This window comes from Somniosus microcephalus, chromosome 2 (assembly GCF_052327205.1).
Source record: "Somniosus microcephalus isolate GS21.2 chromosome 2, FLI_Smic_1.0, whole genome shotgun sequence".
NCBI classification, from domain to species: Eukaryota; Metazoa; Chordata; class Chondrichthyes; order Squaliformes; family Somniosidae; genus Somniosus; species Somniosus microcephalus.
In genome coordinates, this window is record NC_140988.1 from 247,971,680 (window position 1) to 247,987,957 (window position 16,278).

Below are 16,278 nucleotides of genomic sequence, written 5' to 3' on the forward strand. Positions count from 1 at the left end.
CCACCCCTCCCCTCCCCTCCCCTCCTCAAAAAACACACCCTTGACCTCTGTCTTTGCAAACTACTGCCCCATCTTTGACCTCCCCAAGTCCTTGAATGTGTTGTCGCCTCCCAAATGCATGCCGTTCTTTCTCACAACTCCATGTTTGAATCTCTCCCATCAGGTTTCCGGCCCTAATCAAAGTCTCATGATATCATATGTGACAGGTGCACTAACCATCCTCATCCTTCCTTCTCTCCCTTTCTGCAGCCTTTGACATGGTTGAGCACATCATCCTGCTGCAATGCCTCTCCTCACTGTCCAGCTGGGTGAGACTGCCCTTGCCTGGTTCCACACTTGCCTATCCAGTCATAGCCTGAAAATCTCCTGCAATGGCTTCTCTTCCCATCCCCACACTGATGCCTCGAGAGTCCCCCAAGAATCTAACCTTGGCTCCTCCTATTTCTCCCTTCCATACTACCCTTCGGCAACATTATCCAAAGACGTGACATCAGGTGCCACATGTACACTGACACCCAGATCTACATCACCACCACCACCTCTCTCGACGACTCTACTACTTCTGTGTTGTCAGACATCCACTCCTGGATGAGCTGCAATTTCCTCCAATTAAACATGGGGAAGACTGAAGCCATTGTCTTTGGCACCTGCCACAAAATCTACTTCGCCACTGATTCCATCCCCCTTTTCTGGCCAACAGCTCTGGCTGAACCAGACTGTTTTAAACCTCAGTGTCACATTTCATAGAGTCATAGAGTTTTACAGCACAGAAAGAGGCCCTTCGGCCCATCGTGTCTGCGCCGCCCATCGAGCTAAGCTTCCAACCCCACATTATCACAAAGACCGCCTACTTCCACCTCCGCTCATCTCCACCCCTGCCTCAGCCCATCTGCTGCAACACTAATCCATTGTTTACCTCCAGACTCGACTATTCCAATGCTCTCCTTGCTGCCCTCGAATCTTTCACCCTCCATGAACTTGAACTCATCCAAAACTCTGCTGCCTGTATCCTAACTCACACCAAGTCCCGGTCACACATCAGCCCTGTGCTCGCTGTACTATATTGGATCCCGGTCCACTAATGCTTTGCTTTTAAAATTCTCATCATCTTGCTCAAGTCCCTCCATGGCCTTGCCTCTTCCCAGTTCTGTAACTTCCTCCAGCCCTACAACCCTCTAAGAACTCTGTCCCTCCAACTCTGGCCTCTTTTGTATCTCCCACTCTCTTCACCCCCATCTCCCTAAACTTGTCCCCTCTCCTTAACAACAACAACAACTTATTGTTGACTCTTAACTGCCCGCTGAAATGGCCTAGCAAACTACTCAGTTGTATTCAAGAAGGCGACTCACCACCAACATCTCGAGGGCAATTAGGGATGGGCAATAAATGCTGGCCTTGCCGGTGACATCCACACCCGTGAATGAATTATTTTTTAAACTTGCATTTATATAGTGCTTTTTAACGTGGTAAAACATTCACAGGAGCGTTATCAAACAAAATTTGACACCAAGCCACATAATCATAGAATCATCAAAATTTACAGCACAGGACGACATTCGGCCCATCTCGTCAGTGCCGGCTGACAAAGAGCTGTCCACCCTAATCCCACTTTCCAGCACTTGGTCCGTATCCTTGTAAGTTACGGCACTTCAAGTACATATCCAAGTACTTTTTAAATGTGATGAGGGTTTCTGCCTCTACCACCCTTATTCAGGCAGTGAGTTCCAGACCCCCACCACCCTCTGGGTGAAAAAATTGCTCCTCAAATCCCCTCTAAACCTACCAATTACTTTAAATCTATGTCCTTTGGTTATTGACCCTTGTGCTAAGGGAAATGGGTCCTTCCTATCTACTCTATCTAGGCCCCTCATAATTTTATACACCTCAATTAGGTCTCCTCTCAGCCTCCTCTGTTCCAAAGAAAACAACCCCAGCCTATCCAATCTTTCCTCATAGCTAAAATTCCCCAGCCCAGGCAACATCCTCATAAATCTCCTCTGTACCCTCTTTAATGCAATCACATCCTTCCTGTAATGTGGTGATCAGAACTGCATGTAGTATTCTAGCTGCGGCCTAACTAGTGTTTTATACAGTTCAAACATAACCTCCCTGCTCTTATATTCTATGCCTCAGCTAATAAAGGCAAGTATCCCATATGCCTTCTTAACCACCTTATCTACCTGTCCTGCTACCTTCAGGGATCCGTTGACATGCACTCCGAGGTCCTTCTGATCCTCTGCACTTCTCAGTGTCCTACCATTTATTGTGTTTTCTGTTGCCTTGTTAGCCCTCCCCAAATTCATAAGGAAATAATTAGGACAGATGACCAAAAGCTTGGTCAAAGAGGTGTGTTTTAAGGAACGTTTTAAAAGGAAAAGAGAGGCAGAAAGGTTTAGGGAGGGAATTCCAGCGTATTGGGCCTACCTTAAACCTACCTCTTTGACCAAGCTTTTGTGCCCCATCCAAATATCATCTTTAGCTCGCTGTCAATTTTTGCCTAATTACACTCCTGTGAAACATTTGGGACATTTTCCTACATTAAAGGCACTAAAATGCAAGTTGTTGTTGCGATAGGGGCCACACCTGGGGTAACGACCAAGATGGGAGACGGTGAAGGTTTTCCTGGGGACAAGGGTGTCAATGATGGAGTGGTTGAGCAAATTGACAGCTGGAGAAGTATTGTGATGAATGGAAGACTGAAGGCTAGGTAGTTAGGTTTTGAAAGTACAGTTAAGTGATTTGAGGGAGAGTTTTTTTCCAGGAGCAGATGCAGAAGGAGGTGTGGTTGGAAGGGAATAGTGGGATGTGGGTGGTGAGGGATGCAAGGAAGTGGCTGGACATGGTCTTGTCAGGTGATGAAGACCACAGGTGAAGAGAGGTCACGGGAGATGTCGAAGTCGGGGGGTGGAAGATGTGAATGAGAAGAGTTTAAATGGAAGGAGAGTTTATAGAAGACAGAAGGGCAGTGAATGCAGAGAATAAGGGAAGCTGTGATGAAGCTTAAATTCGAGTACGAGTGAGGAAAGGGGAATGGATATCTGAGAAACTTGGGGGACGGGGTGGTAGACAATGTGGACTCAGCTTCCACCCTGATCAGTGCAGTTTCCGCTGCCCCTGGACCACACAACCCTTTTCTTCCACAGGTACTGCACTGATTTCTGAATGATACAAACAAGTTCTACCATTACCAATCAAGCTTTAAATAGCCACATAAAAGTTATTGAAAAGCAAATAAGTGACAACTATTAATACAAGCGTGACACATCATGAAATACTTGTGAATTAAGCTGCCTGAATTCCACTTGCTGACTAAGCATTCTCTTGCATCTCTTTTTAAAAAAAAAAAGCTTGCAACACAAGGCGATGTCTTTGGGGAAAATGTTTTGGCTGCAACCTGTACACCGAAGAAAGAACAGCAGCCTGTGCAAAATAGCTAGCCAAGAGAGGCAGTGACAAATGACAACCCCAATTAATATAAGTAGTGGGTTCCATCTCCGTCACAGCTGTAGAATACTAGAAACGGGAAGGGCAAGTAATAAGAGCTGGACTATTGCAGAGAGTAATACAACATCCAGTCTCGCCGAAAATCAAACTGACGGAACGTCAGCCTTAATTAATGTCTTAATTTTTTTTAAAAGATTAATCATGGCAACTGCCAAACCACCATTATGGCACCACCCAACCCCAATTCACAACATGGTTGATCTTTAATTCCCTTGCTGTTACTTTGAACTACAACCACTAAGCATTGAACTACAACCACTAAGCATAAGCTTGGAGCCACTTACTCTTCAATCACAAGTAGAGTAACAATGCAAAAACCTCTTAAAAGTGGCTGAGGCACACTGGATGACTAAGTAAGTGTACCCTGTGAGCAGTTGAGCTGTGCAGACGAGAACGAGCCAGGGTTAAATGTGCTGAAATAACAACAGAAAATGCTGGAAAAACCTCAGCAGGCCAGGCAACATCCGTGGAGAGAAAATAGAGTCAACGTTTCGGGTGAAAACCCTTTGTCAAGACTAAAGAAGCACAGGAAATGAAATAGATTAAGAGGCCAGGCTGGGAGAGAACAAGAGAAGAGACATTAAGAGGTATTCAAAACGAGACGAGATGGTGATAGGACTAGTGGAGACAAAAGACGGCTCTAAATTAGGTGTGAAATGCGCTGGCAGAATGGGAGACAGTTGCCATGTGGGGGAGAGAGAGAACAAAAAAGAAAGGGGGTGGGAAAGGCCAAAACAAAGGTGTGGATAAAAAATATAAGTAAAAATGTAATAGGGGCCGAGGTTATGATCTGAAATTGTTGAACTCGATATTGAGTCCGGAAGGCTGTAAAGTGCCTAATTGGAAGATGAGGTGCTGTTCCTCGAGTTTACGGTGAGCTTCCGTGGAACAATGCAAGAGGCCGAGGACGGTGAGGTCTGAGTGGGAATGGGGCGGTGAATTAAAACGATAGGCGACTGGAAGCTCGGGGTCACCCTTACGGACTGAACGGAGGTGTTCCACAAAGCGGTCACCCAATCTGCGTTTGGTCTCCCCAATGTAGAGGCGACCACATCGTGAGCAGCAAATACAGTATACTAGATTGCAAGCAGTACAAGTAAATCGCTGTTTCACCTGGAAGGGGTGTTTGGGGCCCTGGACAGTGGGAAGGGGGGAGATATAAGGGCAGGTGTCACATCTCCTGCGCTTGCACGGGAAGGTGCCAGGCGAAGGGGATGGGGAGCTGGGGGTGATAGGAGTGGACTAGGGTGTCTGGGAAGGAGCGGTCCCTACGGAATGCTGAAAGGGGGGGAGGGGAAGATGCGTTTGGTGGTGGGATCACTTTGGCGGTGGCGGAAATGGCGGAGGATGATCCGTTGAATGTGGAGGCTGGTGGGGTGAAAGGTGAGGACAAGGGGAACCCTATCGTGGTTCCGGGAGGGAGGGGCAGGGGTGAGGGCAGAAGTGCGGGCGATAGAACGGACACGGTCGCGGGCTGTGTCAACCACGGTAGAGGGGAATCCTCGGTTGAGGAAAAAGGAAGACATGTCGGAAGCACTGGTGTGGAAGGTGGCATTGTCGGAGCAACTGGGAGAATGGAATAGAGTCCTTACAGGAGGCAGGGTGGGAGGAAGTGTAGTCCATGTAGCTGTGGGAGTCAGTGGGCTTGTAGTGAATGTTGGTCAATAACCTATCCCCAGAGATGGAGGTGGAGAAGTCAAGGAAGAGAAGGGAAGAGTCAGAGATGGACCATGTGAAGGTGAGGGAAGGGTGGAAATTGGAGGCAAAGGTTAAATGTGCTGAGTTAGTTTGCTTATCAGGCCAACAGTAGGGGTGCTAGAATTGTTCTCGGTGCAATTAAGAGAAAGTCAGCCAGGCTGTCGCTCTTGTTTATCCCCCTGTAACACTGCTGGACTTCAGGTAAGGATAAAGTCAAGTTGACAGTAATGCCAACCACGGTCAAATATCATGTTAACACTCCGTATTAAGGTTCACACATGAATAATGGCCACTTGATTGAGGTACCAGAGGGTGACCAGCCCCCCTTGAAACAGTATGCCAGCAAGAAACGTCTTCACCAAAAAGAACATTAAAAAAAAAGTGGCTTATAATTTTGCCCTGTCATCTTCTGGGCCACACTAGTGATTAGTCATGAATCTTTAAAATAAGTACCTCATTGAGTTTCTGATTTCTCCCTTGATTGTTTTTCTGCCTCATCTAACAGTTTACAATTTTAAATATCCTGGTAAGGTTTTCTCTTAGAGGCCTCCTTTGAAGCCTGAATCACCCAAGTCTTTCCTAATAATAAGTTGGCAGATTATTTGACTGCAAACTAATGCTGTGGATCTTGGCATAGCTGAGTCAGATGACTTCCAAATTTTTAGTTGCTTTCACTATCTGATCTTAGCAGTAAAGGGGACCATATTAAAAATGATGGCCTGGAGTTTGACCAGGGTAGGGAAGCAGCACTTTAAGTGCATTCACAATCATGGGCACCAGTGCCAGCAGCAAACTCAAAATTTGAGGTAAAACAGATTGAAAAAAGCCAAAATTAAAGCCATTTCATTGTTCTCATTCTCATTACCAGGTAAAGTGAACGGTCCAAAGATGAACATAAATGTCAGGCTGTGCTACATTTTTTTATATGATTTCCCTGGAGGTGCAGGCACACTGGTTAAAGAATATCAGACAGAGGTTCCTGAACTTGCTCTAGGAGAAAGACTCTGGATTAAATTTAACTAAAATGCAGAGGGACAAATCGAGGGGTGGATTGGGCATATCAGATCCAAAATTATACATTAAAACTTTGACCCATGACCTGTAGGGGTTAAATATGATAACCCCCAAAAACGGGTGTGGGGATTGTCGTACATGATTGTGCTGCATGCTCTTTTAAATGATTTCTGTGTGTAGCCAGCGCTACCTGCACTGTTCATTGGCTGCACGCATCAGCAGAGGCCCTGATATTGCGGGTGGCTAGCGCTACTTAAAGGTGGCCTGCACCTCTTAAAGGGGATGAGCGTTATGGCTGCAAGAAGTGGTGGGAGTCCTTTGTGAACTCGATCTGTGCTGTAAAATATTGAGGAATGGCTCAATATGCGAGTGAGCACTAAGGTTTTCAGATAACGCACTGGAGGCCATGGTGCACGATATAGACAGGAGGAGAGAGATCCTGTATCTGCAGGAGCCCCTCAAGGCACATGCTCACGAGGCAGTGGAAAGAAGTAGCAGTGAAGGTCAATGCCAGAAGTGTTGGTCCAAGATAATTGATGCAGTGCAGGAAGAAGTTTAATGATCTGACATGAGTTGTCAAGGTGAGCGAGTTGAAACCTCAAATGGCATATCCTACCAGCTGTGCCAATAGCCTCATCCACTGCTCAATTCATGACACCCCATCACCCACCTACTAACAATCTATCAATCAGTACTCAACCCTTCAATTCATATGGTTTACCTCACCCTCATAGACTTAGTACTGTAGCAAGCCTCGCACTTACAACTCGCATAGACTGGCAGTGAATCAACCATGACAGCCATATCATCCAAACATATTTCACAACACTCAATGACACTCAAAGAACTGCAGGAGGACAAGTGCGCCTGCACATTTTAGCAGCACAGAATGGTTACAGCACAGAAGGAGGCCATTTGCCCTTTGAGCCCGTGCCAGCTCTCTGCAAGAGCACTTCAGCTAGTCCCACTCCCCTGCCCTTTCCCTGCAAATTTTTCCCCTTCTGGTACTTATCCAATTCCCTTTTGAAAGCCATGATTGAATCTGCCTCCACCACCCTTTCAGGCAGTGCATTCCAGATCCTAATCACTCGCTGCATAAAAAAGCTTTTCCTCATATCGCCTTTGGTTCTTCTGCCAATCACCTTAAATCTGTGTCCTCTGGTTCTTGACCCTTCTGCCAATGGGAACAGTTTCTATCTACTCTGTCCAGACCCCTCATGATTCTGAACACCTCTATCAAATCTCCTCTCAACCTTCTCTGCTATAAGGAGAACAACTCCAGTCTATCCACATAACTGAAGTCCCTCATCCCTGGAATCATTCTTGTAAATCTTTTCTGCACCCTCTCTAAGGCCTTCACATCCTTCCTAAAGTGCGGTGCCCAGAATTGGACACAATACTCCAGTTGAGGCCGTACCAGTGTTTTATAAAGGTTCATCGTAACTTCCTTGCTTTTGTACTCTATGCCTCTATTTATGAAGCCCAGGATCCCGTATGCTTTTTTTAACCGCTTTCTCAACCTGTCCTGCCACCTTCAACGATTTGTGCAGATATACCCCCAGGTCTCTCTGTTCATGCACCCCCTTTAGAATTGTACCCTTTAGTTTATATTGCCTCTCCTTGTTCTTCCTACCAAAATGTATCACTTCACACTTTTCTGCGATAAATTTCATCTGCCACGTGTCTGCCCATTCCACCAGCCTGTCTATGTCCTCTTGAAGTCTATCACTATCCTGCTCACTTTTCACTATACTTCCAAGTTTTGTGTCATCTGAAAATTTTGAAATTGTGCCCTGTACACCCACATCCAAGTCATTAATATATGTCAAGAAAAGCAGTGGTTCTGGTAGCAACCTCTGGGGAACACCACTGTGTACCTTCCTCCAGTCCAATAAACAACCATTCACCACTATTCAGTTTCCTGTCACTTAGCCAATTTCATATCCATGCTAAAAAGTGGAAGTAGCATGCTATAGAGAAAGCTAAGCGATCCCACAGTCAATGGATCAGATCAAAGCTCTGTAGTCCTGCCACATCCAGTCGTGAATGGTGGTGGACCATTAAACAACTAACGGGAGGAGGAGAATCTATGAATATCCTCATCCTCAATGGATGCCCAGCATATGAGTGCAAAAGACAAAGCATTTGCAACCATCTTGAGCCAGAAGTGCGGAGTGGATGATCCATATCGGCCTCCTCCTGCGGTCCCCACCACCACAGAAACCAGTCTTCAGCCAATTCGATTCACTCCACGTGATATCAAGAAATGGCTGAGCACACTGGATGCAGCAAAGGCTGTGGGCCCCAACAACATCCCAGCTGTCATGCTGAAGACTTGTGCTCCAGAACTAGCCGCGCCTCTAGCCAAGCTGTTCCATACAGCTATAACACTGGCATCTATCCGACAATGTGGAAAACTGCCCAGGTATGTCCTGTCCACAAAAAGCAGGACAAATCCAATCTGGCCAATTACTGCCCCATCAGTCTACTCTCAATCATCAGCAAAGTGATGGATGGTGTCGTCGACAGTGCTATCAAGCGACACTTACTTACCAATAACCTGCTCACTGATGCCCAGTTTGGGTTCCACCAGGACCACTCCGCTCCAGACCTCATTACAGCCTTGGTCCAAACATGGACAAAGGAGCTGAATTCCAGAGGTGAGGTTAGAGTGACTGCCCTTGACATGAAGGCAGCATTTGACTGAGTCTGGCATCAAGGAGCCCTAGTAAAACTGAAATCAATGGGAATCGGGGGGAAAACTCTCCTCTGGTTAGAGTCATACCTAGCACAAAGAAAGATGCCATGGTGTGGAGATGCCGGAGTTGGACTGGGGTGGACAAATGTAAGAAATCACACAACACCAGGTTATAGTCCAACAGCTTTATTTGAAATCACAAGCTTTCGGAGCGCTGCTCCTTCTTCACCTGAAGAAGGAGCAGCGCTCCGAAAGCTTGTGATTTCAAATAAAGCTGTTGGACTATAACCTGGTGTTGTGTGATTTCTTACAAAGAAAGATGGTTGTGGTGGTTGGGGGTCAATCATCACAGCCCCAGGGCATCACTGCAGCAGTTCCTCAGGGCAGTGTCCCAGGCCCAACCATCTTCAGCTGCTTCATCAATGACCTTCCCTCCATCATAAGGTCAGAAGTGGAGATGTTCGCTGATGACTGCACAATGTTCAGTGCCATTCACAACTCCTCAGATAATGAAGCAGTCCATGCCCACATGCAGCAAGGCCTGGATGACATTCAGGCTTGGGCTGATAAGTGGCAGGTAACATTCGCGCCACACAAGTGCCAGACAATGACTATCACCAAAAAGTGTGCATCTAACCACCGCCCCTTGACATTCAATGGCATTACCATCGCCGAATCCCGCACCATCAATATCCTGGGGGTTACCATTGACCAGAAACTTAACTGGACCAGCCACAAAAATACTGTGGCAACAAGAGCAGGTCAGAGACTGGGTATTCTGCAGTGACTGTCTCACCACCTGACTCCCCAAAGCCTTTCCACCATCTACAAGGCACAAGTCAGATGTGTGATGGAATACTCTCCACTTGCCTGGATGAGTGCAGCTCCAACAATACTCAAGAAGCTTGACACCATCCAGGACAAAGCAGCTCGCTTGATTGGTACCCCATCCACCACCTTAAACATTCACTCTCTCCACCACCAGCGTACCGTGGCTGCAGTGTGCACCATCTACAAGATGCACTGCAGCAACTCGCCATGGCTTCTTCGGCAACACCTCCCAAACTCACAACCTCTACCACCTGGAAGGACAATAGCAGCAGGCGCATGGGAACACCACCACCTCCAAGTTCCCCTCCAAGTCACACACCATCCTGACTTGGAAGTATATCGCCGTTTTTTCATCGTCGCGGGGTCAAAACCCTGGATCTCCCTCCCTAACCATACTCTGGGAGTACCTTCATCACACGGACTGCAGCGGTTCAAGAAGGTGGCTCACCACCACCTTCTCAAGGGTAACTAGGGATGGGCAATAAATGCTGGCCTTGCCAGCGACACCCACATCCCATGAATGAATTTTTTAAAAAGCAGGCTCCAGGGGCCGTATGGCCTACTCCTGTTCCTATTTCTTATGTTCTTAATATTTAGTACCCTTTTTTGAGCCAGATCTCCATTATCACCATGACATCATATTCCCATGTATCTATTTGCGCCTGCAGCTCACCAATCTTATTTACCACACTTTGTGCATTCACACACATGCATTGTAAACCTATCTTAGACCTTCTTGTATTCTCTCTTAGTCTGACCCCACCTAATACCGAACTATTTCTTACTCTAGTGCCATCGATCTCTCCCAATCCTTTGTGCACCTTACCCCCCTATGGAGGAGACCGTGCTTGCCATCGTTGAGGTTGTGGCCACTGGCGGTGCTAGAGGGATCGATGAGGAGGGTATCTACATACCTAATCCTCCTCCTCTCTTACCACTTCTCCCTCATCCCTCAATCTCTTCTGACTCACAAGCTGCAGATGGTGTAAGCACACACTTCTTACTTTCTCCTCTCCCCTCACCGCAACCCAACTCTTATCCCTTTTTCATTTCAGATACCCAGAACTGGATCCCCCCCCAGTCAGAGGAGAAAGAAAAAAGTAAAGATGAAGAGATACCGTAACTCGAACTTACTCTTGCAGTCACCAGCTCAGAGACTGATAATGTGGGTATTTTAGAGGCTTGAATAGAGGAGTGACGTGCACGTGCTAAGACACCGTGCACAAGTGCGCAGGAGCCACGGCGGGGGGAAATGCTAGCACTGGTGCCAACTTGCCAAAGGGCGAGGTCGCACACTAGTTCTGCTGCAGATGGTTCAGATGAGGACTTCGATGGGCCAGGCTACAGAAGAAGTCTGATGGGTGTACATAACCAAATGCTTGGTGCACTGAAAAGCCTGCCAGAAAGCCTGCACAGAATGTCAAGGAGCATGGAGGGGTCCAGCACCAATTTGGCACAGGGCTTTGCACAGAGCTTGGTGCCCATCCTTTCAAACACAGAACAGGTGGTCACCTCCATCAGCACACCTGTGGAACCCACCATAATACAGCATCTGATGGCAGATGTCACAACTTGCATCAATGGTCTGAGTGCTGGATTGGAATCTTAGAATTCTGCCCTGCAAGCTCAGACTGCTGCCACCATGGCTCCAGATACCACTGTTCAAAGGGGCTTCCAGGGTATCACAGCAGTCCATCAATCTGTTCTCCAACAGATCAGCAGGATTGTGGAGGCGCCGCCCTGGGAGAGTGGTAGAGGCTCAATGGAACAGGTACCTGCTGTGCTCTCTCAGGATGACAGTATTCCTGCTCCCATCCCTGCCCCTCCGCAGTGCCCTTCCTGAAACCTGTCAGCCAGCCAGCCGAGACTGCTGCAGCCCTGGGCGAGATGGCGCAGTCTGAAGCTGGGCCCTCTAGGCAAAGAGCTGCTCAAGATCATCCTCCAAGGCCATCTGCAGTCTCCTCAATTGAAGGTCAGCAGCCTTCCGCCACCCATGCTGCAGCCAATGGGGAAGCACCTTGTAGAAGCACTAGGATAGGCAAAGGCACGAAGGGAATGCACAAGGGTGATTAGTAACTTTGCAAGCATTATTTAATGAGTGAATTTATAAAATTGGATTTGAATGTGCATTTTCTAGTAGTTTTTATTTTGTGTGTCAGAAATAGGACAATGTGATGATCAGTGATAGAGGAAAGGTAAGGAGTGTGGTGAGACTGTTGGCGAGCAGGGAGGTTTAGTTGAGGTTATTGGTATTGCTCAAGAATAATCTTGTCACGTGGATTCTAGACAGAAAGGGGCTGTCTATGTTTTAACCTCCCTTTCTGTTCCTCCACTTCCTGTTGTACTTCCTCCTCCTCTTCAGCTTCTTGCCTGATAAGTGGTGGCAAGGTCTGTTCCCTCATAATGGCCAGGTTGTGCAGCATGACTACCATAAACCTTGATACCCACTCAGCTCAGTACTGCAGGGTTCTTCCAGAGTGTCCAGACAGTGGAAGCGTTGCTTGAGGACGTCGATGCTGTGCTCTATAATTTTCCTTGTGACAACATGGCTCTGGGGTGTATGTCTGTTGTGCACGTGTGCGTGCGTTCCTGACCGGAGTCCTGGGGTGACCCAGTAGCCAGCTTTTGACTTGCCGTGGTTGTTCAAATACAGGTGGCACAAAGGACTGCCGGAGAATGAATTGAGACTGCTGCCAAGATAACAGGCATTCACCTGCATGATGTGCTGCCTGTGGTCGCACCCCAGCTGCATATTGAGGGCGTGAAATCCCTTTCGGTTGATGAAAATGGCCAAGTTCAGATGAGCATGCAAGGCAATATGCGTGCAGTCAATGGCACCCTGCACCATGAAGAAGCCTGCAATCAGTGCAAAACCTCATGCTCACTCCTCCTGCTTGTCTCTGGCAAAAGGGAATGAGAAGAATGTGTTTCTCTTTGTAGAGAGAGCCTCAGTGAACTCCCTTCTACAGCAGTGCACTGCACATTGCGAGATGTGGCTTTTAGCTCCAGTAGCAGCCTGGAAGGAGCCAAACGTATAAAAATGAAGAGCCACTGTAACCATGAGAGCCACAGGCAATGCTGTCCTTGCCCTGCTTTGAAGCTGCAGTTGTGGCTGCAGCAGTTAACAGATTTCACTCATGACTTCTTTTGTGACCCGAAAACATCTCGCACATTGGTCATTCTCTGAAGTTGAGGTAAGAGAATTGCTCCCTGAAGACCCTTGGTGTATATGGCCTTCTGCTGAGAGCCCTTCTCCTTCTCCCTCTTTTAGTGGCTGTCCTGCTCTGCGTGGCCTCTCTTCATTCTCCTCTCATGTTCAGTTCCCAAAGGAAGTCCTACTAGGCCACCCATGTCTGGAAGCAACTTCTTTCAGCACAATATTTCATATAACATGAAAGTGTATTGCAAGACCAGCCAGACCACTCCCTGTAGACTACACAAACTGCCAAGTATAGAAAAGCAGCAAAAACACGTACAATTGCACCAGCAGCCAGAAGAAATAATCCAGCAGCTAACCTGTAATTACTTCATGATCCCTTTAAATAGTGTTGGTGGGGGAACTTTCATTCCGTTTAACATCATGTTCAGCTGTGCGAGGTTAAGACGGACGTTGGCTAGAGTGTGGAGTTGGAAAATGGCAGCAGTGGCTTCAAATCAGCGTTACACACTGATTCGTGTCATCCGCTCACTGCTCTGCATTCTGCTGACAGTGGTTAGGCACATGCGCACAAACCACTTTACCAAGATGGCGTCCTGCACACTTCTCGTTGGAAGCGTAGCGCCTACAAAAATGGTGCTACACGACCCAATTTAGCCCCCATAGAAAAGGTGTGGGCTAATTGGAACTCCTGCGCTCCATATAAATGCAAGTTCTAACTTTCATTTAAAATATTGATAGGGACATTGATAGTTCAAGTGAGTGGGCAAAATGTGGCAGATGGAATTCAGTGTGGGGAAGTGTGAGGTCATCCACTTTGGACCTAAGAAAGATAGCTCAAGAGTATTGTCTAAATGGTGAGACGCGAGGAACTGTGGATGAGCAGAGAGATTTAGGGGTCCAAGTACAGAAATCACTAAAAGCGAGTGGACAGGTACAAAAAATAATTTAAAAGGCTAATGGAATGTTGGCCTTTATATCAAGAGGGCTGGAATATAAAGGGGTGGAATTTATGTTACAGCTGAACAGAGCTCTGTTTAGACCCCATCTGAAGTACTGCATTCAGTTCTGGGCACCGCACTTCAGAAAGGATATACTGGCCTTGGAGTGGGTGCAGCGCAAATTCACCAGAATGATACCGGGGCTAAAAGGGTTAAATTATGAGGACAGGTTGCATAGATGAGACTTGTATTCCCTTGAATATAGAGGATTAAGGGGTGATCTAATTCAGGTGTTTAAGATGATTAAAGGATTTGTTAGCGCAAATAGAGAGAAATTATTTCCTCTGGTGAGGGAGTCCAGAATAAGGGGGCATAACCTTAAAATTAGAACTAGACTGTTCAGCGGTGATGTCAGAAAGTACTTCACATAAAGGATAGTGGAATAACAACAGAAAATGCTGGAAAAACTCAGCAGGTCAGGCAACATCCGTGGAGAGAAATTTGAGTTGACGTTTCGGGTTGGACCCTTCTTCAAAACTGGAAAGAAAAGAAACTAGATCGAAGGCAGGGCTGCGATCGGACAAAAGAATAAAAGAAACAAAAGAAGTAAAAGAGATTAGAAGCTAGACGAGATGGTAATAGGCTGGGATTAGGTGTAAAGTGTACTGGCAGGGCAAAAGATAGCTGCCAGGTGTGAGAGAGAAACAAAAGGAAAGGATAGTGGAAATCTGGCTCTCCCTCCCCCAAAAAGCTGTTGAGGCTAGGTCAATTGAAAATGTCAAAACTGAGTGATAGATTTTTGTTAGACAAGGGGATTAAGGGTTACAGAACCAAGGTGGGTAGACAGAGTTAAGATACAGATCAGCCATGATCTAACTGAATTGTGGAACAGGCTCAAGGGGCTGAGTGGCCTACTCGTGTTCCTATATTAGCATTTATTAAGGTGTATTTCCTTTCCTTATTTTTAATTCCTGCTAACACTCAGCCTGTTACGGTTCACACATGAATAATGACCACTTGATTGAGGTACCAGAGGGTGACCAGCCCCCTTGAAACAGTACCCTAGCAAGGAATGTGTTCACAAAAAATGTGAAGCATAAACACCGGCATGGACCCGTTGGGCCGTATGGCCTGTTTCTGTGGTGTAAATTCTGTGTAATTCCAAAAAACATGATGTTACATTTTGATTTACATTGAAATCCATCTACCTATCCTGCTGGCCTATCAGTGTTTGCCTACAGTCTTTCACAATCGTTGCTACAATTTGCTAACCACCCCACCTCCCCCATCAGCAAATTTCTTTATTGTTCCCTCAATTCTTAACTCCAGATCATTTATTTTAAATGAGTGACCCCAATAGAGAGTCCGGTGAAACAACTCACCGTACCTTTTCAGTCAGAGAACTTTTTCTCCTAACTATTGCCTTCTGCCCTCCAGCCATCTCTCTATCCATTTAGCTACATTCCCTTAATTCCATGTGCCATTATCTTTGCCGTAAATCTCTTCTGTGGTACCTTATCAGTTAAGAAAAAAATTACCTCCTCTAGCATTTCAAGTTCTTCTTCCAGCTGCTGAGTCTCCTCCTTCACAGCCATCAAGAATTCTGTAGTAGACTGTCGAGGATGCATTCCTTTTTCAAACCGGTTGTACATGCTCCTCCAAAACCTACTTGAAACAGGACCTTTTAGTTAGGATTTCTATATGTCTGTAACTAATTGAGTCAAACTTAAGCTTTTGACCTGTGAAATAATGAGGGAGAAAATTAGTACTTTGAAGTCATGTTGCACAGAGGTTAATCTGGTTTGAAGAAAATACTTTTGAGTTGGAATAATAATTTTGTACAAGAAAACAATGTGATTGTGCTAAATTATACCATATCTCCCTCTCAACTGCAAAATCCTACATGTTTACGGTCATCTCTCCTACTATTCATGCTTGATGTCCTCTCCTATATAACGTCAGGACATTTATTATGTTAAAGCCGCTACAAAAATGCAAGTTGCTTCACATGAGCACAAAACCTAAATGATGGAAAATCTTCAGTCTATTCATCTGTAATCATGTTCTATTTTCCACATTAGCTCAAAATTTACATCTGGATAAAGTGGGAAAATTAATGGTTATGAAACCAAGAACAGATATAAAAACTTTGTTCTCAGCAGCAACAGTTCTGAAGAATAGTTTTTCTATAAGTAGATTCTATGAAGTGGATGAAAAGATACATTGTTAAATAAAACTCTAGACTAGAGAAAATCCTGGGAATTCTGCACTTTGTGGGATTTTGTTCATAAAATGCAATCTTCAAGCATGCTGCAAGAATGCTACAAGAATGTCAGGAATAGCTTTATAATTGTAATAGCAAATACATCTTTAAAAAATCTAAATACAAAGTTACAGAAAACTGTTCCGTCTCATTTCTTCCATTATTTTCTCTA

General features: G+C 46.0%; 1 protein-coding gene across 1 annotated transcript in view; it reads right to left on the reverse strand.

Annotated features, from left to right (window-relative positions):
• mtmr7b (myotubularin related protein 7b) overlaps positions 1–16,278 on the reverse strand; it is a 215,172-nt gene that overhangs the window by 2,042 nt on the left and 196,852 nt on the right. The window contains exon 13 of the mRNA XM_085970693.1: positions 15,382–15,508. Within this exon, the coding sequence (XP_085826819.1) occupies positions 15,382–15,508 (127 nt within the window). The remainder of the gene's footprint in view (positions 1–15,381; positions 15,509–16,278) is intronic.